Source organism: Cetorhinus maximus, chromosome 28 (genome assembly GCF_964194155.1).
Source record: "Cetorhinus maximus chromosome 28, sCetMax3.hap1.1, whole genome shotgun sequence".
Classification (NCBI taxonomy): domain Eukaryota; kingdom Metazoa; phylum Chordata; class Chondrichthyes; order Lamniformes; family Cetorhinidae; genus Cetorhinus; species Cetorhinus maximus.
This window is the reverse complement of record NC_135906.1, coordinates 6,271,019-6,289,454: the sequence shown is the minus strand read 5'-3', so window position 1 is coordinate 6,289,454 and position 18,436 is coordinate 6,271,019. Positions and strand designations below refer to the sequence as shown.

Here is an 18,436-nt window from a genome sequence, read left to right as displayed (position 1 = left end):
GTTAGAGAGGAAAATGGCGATGTTTGACAGTTTGTCTGCATTAGGTTTTGCTGCTTCTAGTGTTAGATGTAGGGATCTGACCACCAGTTCCTGGAGTAGAGGAGAGTCTCGGTCAGTCACTGCAACGGTCCAATAGGTTTCAATGAACTGTTCGGGTGGGTTCTGTGAATTTGCCAGTAAAATCAGAATGGAACAAAATGAGAGAATCGCAGCCTTTGAACTGGGGCTGAATATGGCACCGCAGGTACACAGGAGGCAGGCAGGGGGTGCTGGTGTCTTAACCAAACAGAATGAGGAGTGAGTTGAATATCTGGCAGAAAGAGGAATCATTGCACAAGTAGGTACAATTCGGGTGCAGCACGATACGATTTGTCATGACTTAAGCTAGCTGACCTGTTAAAACAGTTGTGCATTTAGACAGTTTTGAAGGATGGATTGAGCACGGAAGGTGTAACATTAAATTCAGGAGGCAACACCTACACAAACGGTTTTGATATTTGGCAGTCGGTTGCTACATTTTCCAGCATTATGAAAATTGTGATTCAGCATTTGAATAATTTATTCTGCATTGCTTTTCCACACACGTGCACATTTTAAATATTAAAATTAAAGTAACTAACGCACCTTCTGTGGAGCAGTCTGCTCCACATGAATGAACAATGAGCTCCATGGAACTTGCGGGGATATAACTGTCACTGTAACCTGCCATTTTTCCATTGAATTCAGGTAACCAAATAAGCTGGTTCCCTTACGGGCACAGTGTTTTCATTGAACAATCTGGTCCACTAATACCTTTTAGGGAAGGAAATCTGCTGTCCTTACCTGGTCCGGCCTACATGTGACTCCAGACCCACAGCAAACTGGCTGACTCAGAAACGCCTTCTACATTGGCCTAGGAAGCTACTCAATCGCTTCAAACAGTTAAAAAAGTCTAAAAGGAGACCGGACAGACCGCCTGACATTGGAATGGACAACGGCAAACTCAGCAACGGCGAAATGAACTGTTTCCCTAACAGGCTCAGTGTTTGCATTGTACAAGCAAAGGGGAGCTGAATGGAGCACTCTGCTATTACTGCAGAGTCCTCCTTACTAACGTCGGGGGACTCGTGCCAAGATTGGGAGAGCTGTCTCACAGACTAGTCCAGCAACAGCCTGACATAGTCATCCTCATGGGATTATATCTTACAGATTATGTCCCAGACCCCAGCATCACCATCCCTGAGTAGTCCTGTCCCACCGGCAGGACAGGCCCAGCAGAGGTGGTGGTACAGTCGGAAGGGAGTTGCCCTGGGAGTCCTCAACATCAACTCTGGATCCCATGAAGTCTCATGGCATCACGTCAAACATGGGCAAGGAAACCTCCTGCTGATTACCACGTACCGCCCTCCCTTAGCTGATGAATCAGTGCTCCTCCATGTTGAACACCACTTGGAGGAAGCACTGAGGGTGGCACCATTACTGACTGAGTCTGTGGCAGGTAGTGAGAGGAACAAGAAGGGGGAAAAATTTACTTGACCTCGTTGTCACCAGCGTGCCTGCTGCAGATGCATCTGTCCATGACAGTATCGGTAGGAGTGACCACCGCACAGTCCTTGTGGAGACAAAGTCTGGCCTTCACATTGAGGATACCCTCCATCATATTGTGGGGCACTACCACTGTGCTAAATGGGATAGATTTCAAACAGATTCTGCAACTTAAAACTGGGCATCCCTGAGACTCTGTGGGCCATCAGCAGCAGCAGAATTGTACTCGACCACAATCTGTAACCTCATGGCCTGGCATATCCCCTACTTTACCATTACCACAAAGCCAGGGGATCAACCCTGGTTCAATGAAGAGTGCAGGAGGGCATGCCAGGAGCAGCACCAGGTATACCTAAAAATGAGGTATCAACCTGGTGAAGCTACATCACAGGGATACTTGCCTGCCAAAAATCCTTGAGAAGGTCATGGTGAGCTGCCTTCTCAAGGGCAGTTAGGGGATGGGCAGTTATGGGATGGGCAATGAATGCTGGCTTATCCAGTGATACCTACATCCCATGAACGAATTTTTAAAAACTGTATCGCCGTTCCTTCACTGTCGCTGGGTCCAAATCCTGGAACGCCCTCCCTAACAGCACTGTGGGTGTACCTACACCACATGGACTCCAGCGGTTCAAGAAGGCAGCTCATCACCACCTTCTCAAGGGCAACTGGGGGTGGGCAATAAATGCTGACCCAGCCAGTGAAGCCCACATCCCATGAACACATTTTTTTCAAAAAAGCTGGTTTGAGAGATCTGAAGAAGGGAAGAAGGGTCACACGGACTCGAAACGTTAACTCTGTTTCTCTCTCCACAGATGCTGCCAGACCAGCTGAGCTTTTCCAGCATTTTCTGTTTTTATTTGAGGACTGACGTGGGAATGGAGTACAACCTGTGTCATATTCCCCAGTTTGTGATTACAAAGAATGACCAGGTGCTCTAGGTAGGGAGAGAACCTGTGTTCTCATAAATTCATTCTTGGGATATAGGCCTCATTGCCAAGGGTGGAATTTATTGCCCATCCCTAGTTGCCCTTGAGAAGGTGGTGGTGAGCTGCCTTCTTGAACTGCTGCAGTCCCTGTGGTGTAGGTACACCCACAGTGCTGTTAGGAAGGGAGTTCCAGGATTTTGACCCAGCGACAGTGAAGGAACGACCAAGTCAGGATGGTGTTAAGGTGATTGGACTCTCTTTTGTTGGAGATGGTCATAGCCTGGTACATGTGTGTCACTTACCAGAACAGTTTTAATGAAAGGTTTTCACTTTTGTGTCAGAAAGACAGTGCATTTCTTGAGTGTGTTCAGGCTAGTTTTCTGCTACAGTATGTCCTAGAACTAATAAGAGGACAGGCCACGCTAGGTTTAGTAATGAACCAGATTTAGTTAACAGCCCATTGGTGCATGAATCAAAGGGCAATTATAATGTGGTCGAGTTCAACATGGTGTCTGAAAGGGAGCAATGAGAAACAGCTTGTGAGATTGTGGATTTAGCTAAGGCCGGGTTCAATGGGTGTGACAGAGACTGTTCACAGTAACCGGGCAAAATTACCAACTGATAAAGCAACAGGTTGCTGCGAAGTGTTTAAAGACGTTTTTAAAGGAAGTAAGGGTTCTAGGAATCTATTTGCAGTAGAGGAAGAGGTCGGTGTGCCAAGCAGCCCAAAGAAACTGTTAGTAAATAAGGCACAGCGACTCAATGAAATTAGCGGAAGCACGATAACATAATGAAGAAAATAATGACATTAAAGAGTGACAATCTCCAGGACCAGCTGGTTCTCACTCCAGGGTTTTTTAAAAGAAGCAGGTTGGAACATTGCAGGTGACCTGGCTGTAATCTTCCAATGTGCTATCCATTAGGGAATGGCTCCTTTAGATTGGAAAATTGCATGTGCCACTCTGCTATTTGAGGAAGGCAACAGAGGAAGACCAAGGAGTGATCCACCAGTTAGCCTAACATCTGTTGTTGGGAAGTTACTCAAGTCTACAATGAGGAACATGGTGACTGAACATCTTGAAAATGTGACCTGGTTAGGAAATTGACTTGAGTAGCAGGGAACAGAGAACAGGGATAATAGACAGGGACTCTGAAGAGAAACTGTGGAAGATTTTGGATAGAGGAGTCAGTGAAAGTGAGAAGAAAGGGCTGAGCATAAATTAAAAGAAAACGGGATGCCTGGTCATGTCGCACTAGAATGTAAGGTCACAGTGAAGAACGAAGAGGTCAAACAGGTAGACAAATTTTATTACCTGGGGGTGTATGTGAACATCGCATGGAAAGTGCGGCCAAGAAATAAGTTGAAGGATTGGAATGGCCAAAGATGCATTTCAAAAAATGAGAAAGTTTAAGATCAACTCAAAATTAGCCATGAAAACAAAGCTGAGAATCCAGGAATGTTACATCACACCAATTTTGACATATGGTACTGATTGTTGGACGATCAGTGAAGCACTGCAGAGACGAACTGAAGCTGCAGAGTTGTGGGTTTTGAGGTGAATAATGAAGATATCTCGGACAAATCACACGCCCAATGAAGCAGTGCTGGTAATATCTGAGACCAAATGAACTCTGCTGACCCAGATCAGGAAGAGATAGTTGGAATTTCTTGGGCACGTAATAAAAAAATCATGATTTAGAAAATATGATGCTGATGGGAAAGATCGATGGTAAAAGAGATTGAGGTAAATGAAGAACAATCTTTCTAAAGAGCCTCACAAACCGGATGGATGTAACATCAACAAAGATGTTCCACGTCTCCACAGCAGGAGTAACATGGTCGCCAACACCCCCTTAGGACCTAAAGAGAGAGAGAGTCTATGTGCCACTCAAGGATCTGTGTTGGGGCCTCAACTATTAAGTGTATTTTTTTTTCATTATTCTTTCATGGGATGTGGGCATCACTGGCAAGGCCAGCTATGTTGCTCTGAATTGAGTGACTTGCTAGGCCAGTTCAGAGGGCAGTTAAGGGTCAACCACATTGCTGTGGGTCTGGAGTCAGATGTAGGCCAGACCAGGTAAGGATGGCAGATTTCCATTAGTGAACCAGTTGGGTTTTTGCAGCAGTTGATGATAGTTTTGTGGTCACCATGACTGAGACTAGCTTTCAATTCCAGGTTTTATTAACTGAATTGAAATTCCACTATGATGGGGTTTGAAGCCATGTCCCCTGAGCAGGAGCCTGGGCCTCTGGATTTCTAGCCCAGTGACATTACCACTACCTCCCCATTCATTAACTATTTAGATGATGAGATCGAATGCCACATATCCAAATTTGCCATTGACACAAAAATAGGTGGCATTATAAGCTGTAGATGTTAGCATAAAACTACAGAGATTTGTTCATTAAGTGAATGGGCAAACCTGGCAAATGGTTCATTCGCTTTGGACCTAAAAGAAGGGATAGAACAGGGTACTTTCTAAATGGTGAAAAGCTCAATGCCCTGGAGGTCCAGATAGACAAACGATTAAAGTGTCATGAATGGGTCCAAATGAAATGAAAAAGGCTAATGGAATGTTGGCCACTCTATCCAGGGGAATAGAATCCAAGGGACTAGAAGTCATTCTTCAGCTGTACAAAGCCCTGGTTAGACCACACTCGGAGTTACTGTGAGCTGCTCTGGGTACCACACCTGAGGAAGGAGATATTGGCCTTGGGGGGGAGATTTACCAGAGTGATACCCAAACTCCAAAGGTTAAATTACAAGGAGAGATGACACAAACTAGGTATTGTATTCCCCGGAATTTTAGAAGTTTACAGTGTGATTCGGTCCAAGTTTAAACACATTAAGAGGAAAGGGATAAAGGTAGATTGTGAGAAATGATTTCTGCTGGTTGGAGAGTCTAGGATGAGGCGGCAGAGTCTAAACACTAGTGCCAGACCTTTCGGGAGTGAGATTAGGAGATACTTTTTCACACAGAGGGTTGGCAAAGCTTGGGACTCTCTTCCCACAAAGGATAATCGACATTAGGTCAAATGTTAGTTTTAAAACCCTAGATGGATAGGTTTTTGTCCATTACCATGCCTTCTGGCCCTTCTCAAACAACTCTTTTGTCATTCAATGTCTCCTGTCTTCTTGTGGACCTTCCTATGTGCCTTTTTCCACTCTTCCCTATTCCACCCGCATAAAACAAATGACACTTCTAACCTTCCCCAGCTCTGAAGAAAGGCCATCGACCTGAGGCGTTAACTCTTGTTTCTATCTCCACAGACGCTGCCAGACCCGCTGAGCTATTCCAGCGTTTTCTAGTTTTATTTCGGATATCCAGCATCCGCGGTGTTTTGCTTCTGCGCTGATAAGATTTTAGCCAGCCAAAGATTTTAAGGGAAGATGGGGCAAACGTGGGTTTATGGAGTTTGGTCGCAGCTCGGCCACGATCTCATTGAATGGCAGAGCGGGCACAAGTGGCTAACCGTTCCTGAACGTCCCACATGAAGAATGTTCCACGTCAGTCAGGAGTGAGGACCAAAGACAAACCAAACCCAAAAATCGTCATTTGATTTCTATAAAATAAATTTATTTAATCCTTATAATTTTCAAAAATACATATTTTAAAATCCACTATATTACAATTTATATCCAAAATAAAAAATATGCCACACTTTGATAAATACACGATACAGGAGTGAATGGTTCAACTATGACTCAGCTACCACCTGCAGCTGATCGTCTTTGCCAAGGAGCAATACTGGTAATGGGATAGGGAATGTGTCTAAGCGGCATTACAATCCTGACATTTCTCACAGTCAACACGAACAGCAACACTGAAACAGACATTTCAGGCCCACGCAGGGTGAACCGGCTTTAGATACTGTAGCCTTTTGTTCCACCAAAGGACCAGATTTCAAAACCATCTTCACAGGCGGACTCCATTGTCCAGCTTTAAAACTAGAAGTCAGTCAGGGCAATAAGCTCGTCGTCATTTGTGTTGAACTTTTGGCTATTTCAGGCTGTCTCACAATCAGATGTTGAGAACGATGAAGTATATTCGAGGCGGATTTTTAATCAGTGAGGGAATCGAGGGTTGTGGGGGAAAAAAGGCAGGAAAGTGGAGTTGAGGATTATCAGATCAGCCCTGATCTCATTGAATGGCGGAGCAGACTCGATGGGCCGAATGGCCTACTTCTGCTCCTATGCCTCATCCTGTCTTATAAAGTCACTGAGCACACAGTCCAAGTGGTATATCTACCAGCAAAAATCCCAGGAACCAGTGGCAACTGGGCCTTTCATAACAACAGCTGGGTTTAAAAACAGTTGAATTCAACCAACCAACACAGATTACCAGGTCCCGAGACCTGGCAGTTAGACAACACAGTGCCAGTGCCCTCTCTTGCCTTTTATTCCCTGCCCCCACTCTAGATTTCACCGCTCCTATGCATGGTCAGCAGCTCTTGCACCCGGTCCGTGAAGGAGGGAACAGAGGAAGTTCCGAACTGACCTTGTGCAAGCGAGGCTATGCAAAAGCACCTTGACTCTCGCTGAAAACCAGGCAACTCTCCCAATGGCATCATGTGCTTTTTAAATTGTCACCAGCCCCGATTGAGACCCGTGACATCAGGACAAAAACAGCACTGTCCCCCTTTGCACTGTAAACAAGTCCCAACAGCCGGATGGTACAGGATACAGTCAGTCAATTCCAGACATGAAAACACAGTCTGACTCCCAGGCACACACACACACACACACACACGCAATAAAGGTTAAAGGTACAGGCTTCTGAAACAAAGCCACTTCATAAACTCCAAGATGGCTGTGCAAGTTGAAATATAGAGGAACTATCACACAAATCGTCACAGAGATAATAAGCAAGAGCTTAGCTGCAGAGAGCAACTGCCAAGGGGGCTCGATTCAGTTCTGTTATTGCAGGCTGGAAGCAAAAGTATTCATTGATGAAAGCCCATAGTCCAGTTAAAAATAGTTAAATAAATCTCAGATCCCCCCCCACCCCCCACAGAGATGCACTACGGTTGACTATGGTCATGCTCTGACTGCTGTGAAGCAACCTGCACCACCTTATGCAGGACACAGTTATTCACTCCCATGAACAGAGGAGAAAGTTATAGTCTTACATGGCTACTCTGCAGAGTAATGGAGCTCATTCTCGTTTGAAGATTACACCAGACAGTGCAACAGCCTCATCCAAAACGAGACTGACTGTTCTCAGCACATTCTTGACTGTGGTCTCTTCCTGGCACTACAACAGGAGGCTGAATGTTCAGGTCGGATTGGCCACCTGCCTTTCCTTCAGCCCAAGCCCTCAAGTAGAGTTCTAAAGGGTAGGGTCTAAAGGGTGGCTTTTACTCTGAGAACTTGTGGATGTCATTGTGCAGTCTGAAGTATGGCTGGACCACCTCATTCAGGTGGGGACAGTTGTAGCTGCATTTACACGACTGGATCATCATCACGTTCTTGTTGAAGCTCTCGCCATCCCTGCAGCGGAAGCGGACACGAATTGTTCGGGTCTTTACTGGGGAGCAGCAGCGTTGGTCTATGCACAGGCCACAGGAGTTGGGCTGGTATTTCTTCATACTTTTGCAGCCGGCGTAGGTAAAGCGAACCAGTTCAGTGGCCTTCTGGGTTCTGGTGCATTTCTTTCCTTTCTGTAAGAGATCAGGGACAAGGTTCAATCGCTCTGTTTCTGTCAGTCATCTGAGCGACTAGGTTCGTAAGACTATTTATGTTCAACAAAATATCTTGGATGTTCTCTCCCTTCCCCACCCAACACGCCGTATAAAAACGAATTCGCACCTCGCCCTAGGGGTGTGCATGTTGACATGAGACCACTGCTTAGTTTGTCCGAACCGTTTTAATAAATATCTCGCTAGGTTCACTGGGCTGATTCCTGGGGTGAAGGGGGTTCATCTTATGAGGAAAAGGTTAAGCTGGTTGGGCCTGTACCCATCGGAGTTTAGAAGAATGAGAGGCGATCTTATGGACAGGGTAGATGCTGAGAGGATATTTCCACTGGTGGGGGGATCGAGAACTAGGGATCACAGTTTCAGAATAAGGACTCTCCCATTTCAGATGGAAATGAGGAGGAATTTCTTCTCTCAGGGTTGTTAACCTCTGGAATTCTCTTCCCCAGAGAGCAGTGTAGGCTGGGTCACTGAATGCACTCAGAGCTGAGTTAGACAGATTTCTGATTGACAAAAGGGGGGTCAAGGGTTATTGGGGGGGGGACAGACAGGAAAGTGGAGTCAGATCAACCACGATTTATTGAATGGCGGGGCAAGGTCAAGGGGCTGAATGGCCTCCTCCTGTTTCTCATGTTTGTACGTGTTGCAGTGTTGGTGCATTTGATGGTGCAGAGGAGTGACAGTATCCACGTTGTACAAGTCCTGCAGTCACCCTCAGGTGGTTACAGTGCTGCTTCCCGTGGTTAGTGGTTTAACTGGCACTGAGCTCCCAGTAAGCTGTTCAAACAGGGGCCTTCTTACCTTCAGCCTGGGGTCAGCAGTCTGATTGCAAGCGCGAAGCTGGCAAAGCCGTGTCTCTTTCTTCAGCTTGCACTCAGGGTTATCACTGCTAACCCGGGTCGACAGGCCCATGCCACAAGTTTTCGAACACTCAGACCACTGGGTCGTCTGGATGGTGCACTTCTTCTGGGGGATCCGGCGCCCTTCAAACAGTGGCCTCCAAGCTGAGGGAAAAGGAAGCAAAAAATGGCTTTAGATCCGGGGATGCAGAATATAAATTTTCATAACTGGGGGCAGCCAGAGCCTTCTTAAAATAGACAAGCCGCAGAGGAACTGAATTGCATAAGGCTTCAATTTCAAGGAAACTATTCAGGTGATATTTTTGTCTTGTTTAGTCAAGTACCAATGTGACAGATGTAGTCGCTATAAATGGACAACGGATATCTGGGCTACTATTACCGGAGAGGGCAGCTCCAGAGAGGCCAGTGAACTGAATACACTTGGTTAACCATTTTAAAGCAACTCACCAGCGAGGTTCCCCAGGGAGTGGTGTTTTCTGTGGAGCAGCTTGTTGGTGCTGATGGCAGCGAGGGCAGAGAGGTCGTGATAGGGCACTCCCCGGTATTTCGAAGCCAATTTATCGCAGACAAACTTCTCGCAGCACTGCCCGGGCATTTTCACCAGGCGTGGGTAGGGGCAGTTCATCCCAGTCAGCGGCAGCTCCTGGGGGCAGAGTGGGATGCAGCCCACTGCCCCGTCGATACAGGTGCACTGGTGTTTGCAGCTGGGCTGAAAGCTCTCACTGTTCTGATAGATCCTCCCGCTGTACTCGCAGGTCCTGCCTTCAGACTTGGCTGTTGGGGAGGAGAAACACCGTCAGACCCCGCTCAAGGGCCAGAAGCTTAGGAATCCTTCACCACTAAACAATTCAAACAACACCAACTAAACAGCAGACTCCAGGCTCCTCCTGATGCAAGTCTAAACTCCCACCTCACTGCTCACAGTGAATATATTAGGGGGGTGGGGGGAAGAGAGACCGAGGCACTCACGATTCTGCCCAGAGTGGACACAGTGCTGGAAAATCACCACCGAATTCCACCACCACCACCACCACCCCCCTCTTCTCCAGTCCTGACTGCAGCGGTAGATCGGTGAGCCACCACCATCTCGCTGGGAGATCCGCCAATCTTCCCCTGTAGTTACAGTCGGAGGGATCAGGCAAACTCAGCAGAATTCCACCCCCCACCACCCAAAAAAAAATCAAAAAAGTGTCCCTTTGCTAGTCTGAACCCCATCCTGGGTGATAATGAGTGAAGGAGGGAGGGGGGTGTGCAGAGTGAGGGAGGGGGGTGTGGGAATGAGTGAGGGGGTGCAAGTGAGGGGGGCACAGAGTGAGGGAGGAGGCGCAGACTGAGGGAGGGGATCAGGAATGTGAGGGAGGGGGCACAGAGTGAGGGCCATGCTGTGTGTGGGTGGGTGGGCTGAGTGGATATTGGGGAGGGAGGGAGAGAGGGAGAGAAGATCTGGTCTCAGTAGTTGCCCCGAATTGTTTTTCTAGCTCTCCAGGAGACAATTCATGAAAGTGATGATAAAGGAGGTGAGGAGGAGGTTCCTTGGGACTGTATGGGACAGTGAGAGAGCCTGTACAAACATCCCAGAGACCTGCCTCCCCTTCCCTCCCCACTCAGACAGCTAGACCCTGAGTGATCAGCCAGGGGGGAATGTGGATTGGGATCACTCAGTGTGTGTGTGGGTGTGTGTGTGGGTGTGTGTGTGTGGGGGTGTGTGGGTGTGTCGGTGTGGGTGGGGTGTGTGTGGGGGTGTGTGTGGGGGTGTGTGTGTCTGGGTGTGTGTGTGTGTGTGAGGGTGGGTATGTGGGGGTGTGTGTGTGTGTATCTGGGTGTGTGGGTGTGTGTGTGGGGGTGTGTGTGTGTGTGGGGGTGTGTGTGTGTGTGTGTCTGGGTGTGTGTATGTGTGTCTGGGTGTGTGTCTGGGTGTGTGTGTGGGTGTGTCTGGGTGTGTGTGGGTGTGAGGGGTGGAGGGGAGGAGCAGTGACCCTCAGTTACACAGGGGGATTTTCTGGGTTAACTTTATTCACCATTCATACCTGGGACTGGGTCAGTCACACTCACCTCTGCAGATGCCGCTGCCCCCTGTCAGCCTGGCACCCTGGTTACACTCCAGTCCTTTCAGATAGTCACACGGCTTCTCCAGGCTGCAGTCATCATTCAGCTGCTGGGCACAGACTCGGCAGCAGCCGCAGCCGTCCAGGACCACACTGACCCCGGGAGGACAGCGGGCCGGAGCCGAGGGGCAGCTACACTCCAGCGGGCAGTCCCCTCTCACCTAGTAAAGCGACAACAACAAGAGTTCAGCCCACAGCAGGGAACAGGCTTAAAACACTCAGGCTACACAACACACAGAGAGACAGAGAGATTCCTCTCAAAGACTTTCATTCAAACAGTTTTAGCAAAAGGGTTTTGACCAAAGTCCCTTTTTCAACCCCGGAATCCTCCCCCCGATAGACAAACACAGAAAAGCAGCGGGTTCTCTCACCAGAGTAGGAGCGACAGACAGCAGCAGGGTGAGAAATACCAGCTGCTCCATCTCCCGGCTGTACAAACTGAGGGGCTCAGCTTCTGGGGCTACACTGACTGGGACTCTCTCCCTGCAAACTCTCCCCCTGCAAACTCTCTCCCTGCAAACTCTCTCCCTGCAAACTCTCCCCCTGCAACTCTCTCCCTCTGATATCACACACACTCTCTCAGTCTCTGTCTCTGTCTGTCTGTCACTTTCACTATCTCTCACTCTATCAGTGTATCTCTGTTTATTTCTCTTATCACTCTCTTTATCTTTCTCTCTATCACACAGTCTATCAGTCTTGTCTTTATTACTCTCTGTTTCTCTCTCTTTCTATCACACAGTCTATCCCCTTGTCTCTATCAGTCTATTCTCCCTCTATCACTATCTTTCTCTCTATCACACTATCAGTCTGTCTTTATTACTATGTTTTTCTCTCTCTATCGCAGTCTATCCCTCTATCCCTATCCCTCTATCCCTATCCCTCTGTCTCTATCAGTCTATTCCTCCCTCTATCTTTCTCTCTATCACACTCTCTATCAGTCTGTCTATTACTCGCTGTTTTCTCTCTCTCTATCACAGTCTGTCCCTGTCTCTCTGTCTCTGCTCTCCTGCTAACTCTGTTCTATCCCTCTGTCTCCTCCCCGCTAATTATACAGAGCTCGCCCTGCTGCTTCAGCCCTCCCATTGGTTAGCTAGCTGGACGGCTGTCCAATCAGGGACGAGTCTCTCGCTCCAGACATTCCATTCCGGAGCTCAGTGCGCGTGCGTTGAGCCGTCTCCTCCTGATGAATGGAGTCCATTCATAAAAGGGGCGAGGAGTGAGACACAGATACACACGCACCCAGACACTGATACACACCCAGATACTGATAAACACACACCCAGACACTGATACACACCCAGATACTGATAAACACACATCCAGACACTGATACACACCCAGACACAAACACATACACACACCCAGACACTGATACACACCCAGATACTGATAAACACACACCCAGGCACTGATACACACCCAGATACTGATAAACACACACCCAGACACTGATACACACCCAGATACTGATAAACACACATCCAGACACTGATACACACCCAGACACAAACACATACACACACCCAGACACTGATACACACCCAGATACTGATAAACACACATCCAGACACTGATACACACCCAGACACAAACACATACACACACCCAGACACTGATACACACCCAGATACTGATAAACACACATCCAGACACTGATACACACCCAGACACAAACACATACACACACCCAGACACTGATACACACCCAGATACTGATAAACACACATCCAGACACTGATACACACCCAGACACAAACACATACACACACCCAGACACTGATACACACCCAGATACTGATAAACACACATCCAGACACTGATACACACCCAGACACAAACACATACACACACCCAGACACTGATACACACCCAGACACAAACACATACACACACCCAGACACTGATACACACCCAGATACTGATACACATCCAGACACTGATACACACACAGACACAAACACATACACACACCCAGACACTGATACACACCCAGATACTGATAAACACACATCCAGACACTGATACACACCCAGATACTGATAAACACATACCCAGACACTGATACACACCCAGATACTGATAAACACACATCCAGACACTGATACACACCCAGACACAAACACATACACACACCCAGGCACTGATACACACCCAGATACTGATAAACACACATCCAGACACTGATACACACACAGATACTGATAAACACATACCCAGACACTGATATACACACAGATACTGATAAACACACATCCAGACACTGATACACACCCAGACACAAACACATACACACACCCAGACACTGATACACACCCAGATACTGATAAACACACACCCAGGCACTGATACACACCCAGATACTGATAAACACATACCCAGACACTGATACACACACAGATACTGATAAACACACATCCAGACACTGATACACACCCAGACACAAACACATACACACACCCAGGCACTGATACACACCCAGATACTGATAAACACACATCCAGACACTGATACACACACAGATACTGATAAACACATACCCAGACACTGATACACACACAGATACTGATAAACACACATCCAGACACTGATACACACCCAGACACAAACACATACACACACCCAGACACTGATACACACCCAGATACTGATAAACACACACCCAGGCACTGATACACACCCAGATACTGATAAACACATACCCAGACACTGATACACACCCAGATACTGATAAACACACACCCAGACACTGATACACACACAGATACTGATAAACACACGCCCAGGCACTGATACACATCCAGATACTGATAAACACACATCCAGACACTGATACACACCCAGACACAAACACATACACACACCCAGACACTGATACACACCTAGACACTGATAAACACACATCCAGACACTGATACACACCCAGATACTGATAAACACACATCCAGACACTGATACACACACAGACACAAACACATACACACATCCAGACACTGATACACACCCAGATACTGATAAACACACATCCAGACACTGATACACACACAGACACAAACACATACACACATCCAGACACTGATACACACCCAGATACTGATAAACACACACCCAGACACTGATACACACCCAGATACTGATAAACACTCACCCAGACACTAATACACACCCAGACACAAACACATACACACACTCAGACACTGATACACACCCAGATACTGATAAACACACACCCAGACACTGATACACACACAAATACTGATAAACACACATCCAGACACTGATACACATCCAGATACTAATAAACACACATCCAGACACTGATACACACCCAGATACTGATAAACACACACCCAGACACTGATACACACCCAGATACTGATAAACACACATCCAGACACTGATACACACCCAGATACTGATAAACACACATCCAGACACTGATACACATCCAGATACTGATAAACACACATCCAGACACTGATACACACCCAGATACTGATAAACACACATCCAGACACTGATACACACCCAGACACAAACACATACACACACCCAGACACTGATACACACCCAGATACTGATAAACACACATCCAGACACTGATACACACCCAGATACTGATAAACACACACCCAGACACTGATACACATCCAGATACTGATAAACACACATCCAGACACTGATACACACCCAGATACTGATAAACACACATCCAGACACTGATACACACCCAGATACTGATAAACACACATCCAGACACTGATACACACCCAGATACTGATAAACACACACCCAGACACTGATACACACCCAGACACTGATACACACCCAGATACTGATAAACACACACCCAGACACTGATACACACACAGATACTGATAAACACACATCCAGACACTGATACACACCCAGATACTGATAAACACACATCCAGACACTGATACACACCCAGATACTGATAAACACACATCCAGACACTGATACACACCCAGATACTGATAAACACACATCCAGACACTGATACACACCCAGATACTGATAAACACACATCCAGACACTGATACACACCCAGATACTGATAAACACACATCCAGACACTGATACACACCCAGACACTGATACACACCCAGACACAAACACATACACACACCCAGACACTGATAAACACACATCCAGACACTGATACACACCCAGACACTGATACACACCCAGATACTGATAAACACACACCCAGACACTGATACACACCCAGATACTGATAAACACACACCCAGACACTGATACACACCCAGATACTGATAAACACACACCCAGACACTGATACACACCCAGATACTGATAAACACACATCCAGACACTGATACACACCCAGATACTGATAAACACACATCCAGACACTGATACACAGCCAGATACTGATACACACACATCCAGACACTGATACACACCCAGATACTGATAAACACACATCCAGACACTGATACACACCCAGACACAAACACATACACACACCCAGACACTGATACACACCTAGACACTGATACACACCCAGACACTGATAAACATACACCCAGACACTGATACACACACAGACACTGATAAACACACACCCAGACACTGATACACACCCAGACACTGATAAACACACATCCAGACACTGATACACACCCAGATACTGATAAACACACACCCAGACACTGATACACACCCAGACACTGATAAACACACATCCAGACACTGATACACACCCAGACACTGATACACACCCAGATACTGATAAACACACACCCAGACACGGATACACACCCAGATACTGATAAACACACATCCAGACACTGATACACACCCAGATACTGATAAACACACACCCAGACACTGATACACACCCAGATACTGATAAACACACATCCAGACACTGATACACACCCAGATACTGATAAACACACACCCAGACACTGATACACACCCAGATACTGATAAACACACACCCAGACACTGATACACACCCAGATACTGATAAACACACACCCAGACACTGATACACACCCAGATACTGATAAACACACATCCAGACACTGATAAACACCCAGATACTGATAAACACACACCCAGACACTGATACACACCCAGATACTGATAAACACACACCCAGACACTGATACACACCCAGATACTGATAAACACACATCCAGACACTGATACACACCCAGATACTGATAAACACACATCCAGACACTGATACACACCCAGATACTGATACACACCCAGACACTGATACACATCCAGATACTGATAAACGCACACCCAGACACTGATACACACCCAGATACTGATAAACACACATCCAGACACTGATACACACCCAGATACTGATAAACACACACCCAGACACTGATACACACCCAGATACTGATAAACACACATCCAGACACTGATACACACCCAGATACTGATAAACACACATCCAGACACTGATACACACCCAGATACTGATAAACACACATCCAGACACTGATACACACCCAGATACTGATAAACACACATCCAGACACTGATACACACACAAACACATCCAGCCAGATGCACGCACATCCAGACATAGATACACACAAGCACCCAGACCACAGATACACACACACCCAGACAGTAAGACAGACACAGACACACCCAGACACAGATGCACACACAAACACACCCAGAGACTGATACAGACAGAGAGAGACACACACACAAAACAAACACTCAGACACAGATACACATACATACACACTCAGAAACTGATACAAACACGTACATGCAGATACAAACACATACCCACACAAACACACTCAGACACTGATATAGACAGAGAGAGACACACACACAAAACAAACACTCAGACACAAATACACATACAAACACACTCAGAAACTGATACAAATACGCACACGCAGACACAAACACATACCCACGGGCAAAAACACACACATACACACACAAACACACTCAGACACTGATACAGACAGAGACACACACACACCCAGACACAGATACACACGCACAAACACACACACACCCAGACACAGATACACACGCACAAACACACACACACCCAGACACTGATGCAGACAGGGACACATGCACAGTCACCCACAGATACACACCCAACCACAGGCCATTCAGCAACAGACATTGCCTTTTAGCTGTGTATCTGCTGTGAACTGTTTCTGTACAGGGTCGCACGGTGTGTTCCTGGAACATTCTTTCACAACTCTTCTCCAAACCCATATGATATGGGTAATAAATGCTGCCAGTGACACTCTCGCCAGAGAATGAATGAAAGAACAATAGCTAATCCAGGAGCATCAGCAAAAAAAAAAAGACACTGAAAGTAGCAGAAAGGGCAGTTGTACAGGACAAAACACCCCACAAGTGTGTTTTGAGGTGAGCTGATTGGGATGGTGGCTGACATTTGGAGCCCAAAATCTGTACAAAGTGCCCTCCATCTCCCCCCATGTTAGTGCTCACTGCACATACTGGCAGCCTGTGGGTTTCTCTATGGTAGCAGTCTGGCAGCAGCTCTGAGCATTGGCCACAAGCCCTAGGTCTGTGGAGTAGGAAATCAGTAGAATAACAACAGTGCTGGGGAGCCAGAAGGGATAGCAAGATAAAATATAAGGCAAGGTAAAAACAAATGATTTTTTTCTCCAGAAGTTAAGAGGGTGCCTTAAAATAAGGAGGCTAACACACAGAAAGAGCAGTGAAGATAGACAACTCCTTACACTGAGGGGCAGGAGACGGGACAGTGCAGACTCTGTCCCCACTCCTTACCTCAAGCTTGGTATTCTGTGTGTTTCCAGTTACTGGCTCCTGTCCCAGTCACACATTTTTCTGCATTATTGCCTAATTAGAACAGAGAACTCCCGGACTTCCATTGAGGTCACCTTCAATGCTCAGTGGGAATGTACATTCCTGGACTGGTCAGCCCCTGACATCATCGCTGCCTTATCTGTTGAACACATTATTGTGACCTGGGATCTTTTTCATTTGAGCACCAGTCCTTTGCACATTTTAAACTGTCTTCCTTATCCTGCCAGTTGTCTATGTTCCTCTCCTAGGGGCTGAGTTTCCAAACAGAGCCTTTTCGAAAGTTTCCCATTTTTTTTTTTTGCAACCTGTGAGCATCACTCCGACCTGGTTACGAGCTAGGGAGGCTAATATTCTGGATATTTAAAGAACAGGGAAATTGGAAAAGGAGGGCGAGTGGCGGTGTTGATACAGGACAGTATTCTGGAATTAGAAAGTGGGGGATATAAAGCCAGAGTGCACTATCTGTAGGAGTTC

General features: G+C 46.8%; 1 protein-coding gene across 1 annotated transcript; it reads right to left on the bottom strand.

The window, feature by feature from the left end:
* Positions 1 to 6,007: 6,007 nt before the first annotated feature.
* On the bottom strand, positions 6,008 to 12,138 carry LOC144668785 (CCN family member 1-like). The gene is made up of 5 exons (XM_078531121.1): positions 11,488 to 12,138; positions 11,064 to 11,277; positions 9,459 to 9,785; positions 8,953 to 9,155; positions 6,008 to 8,115 (listed from the first exon to the last, which is right to left on the bottom strand). The coding sequence occupies exons 1-5, from the start codon at positions 11,536 to 11,538 to the stop codon at positions 7,813 to 7,815; spliced, it is 1,098 nt and encodes a 365-aa protein (XP_078387247.1). The 5' UTR covers positions 11,539 to 12,138; the 3' UTR covers positions 6,008 to 7,812.
* Positions 12,139 to 18,436: the final 6,298 nt, after the last annotated feature.

Coding starts and splice junctions, on each gene's coding strand:
- LOC144668785 (XM_078531121.1), bottom strand. CDS start 11,538: ATGGAGCAGCTGGTATTTCTCACCCTGCTGCTGTCTGTCGCTCCTACT. Junction 11,278..11,487: donor TGTCTGTCGCTCCTACTCTG/GTGAGAGAACCC, acceptor TCGCTTTACTAG/GTGAGAGGGGACTGCCCGCT. Junction 9,156..9,458: donor CTCCCTGGGGAACCTCGCTG/GTGAGTTGCTTT, acceptor CTTTTCCCTCAG/CTTGGAGGCCACTGTTTGAA.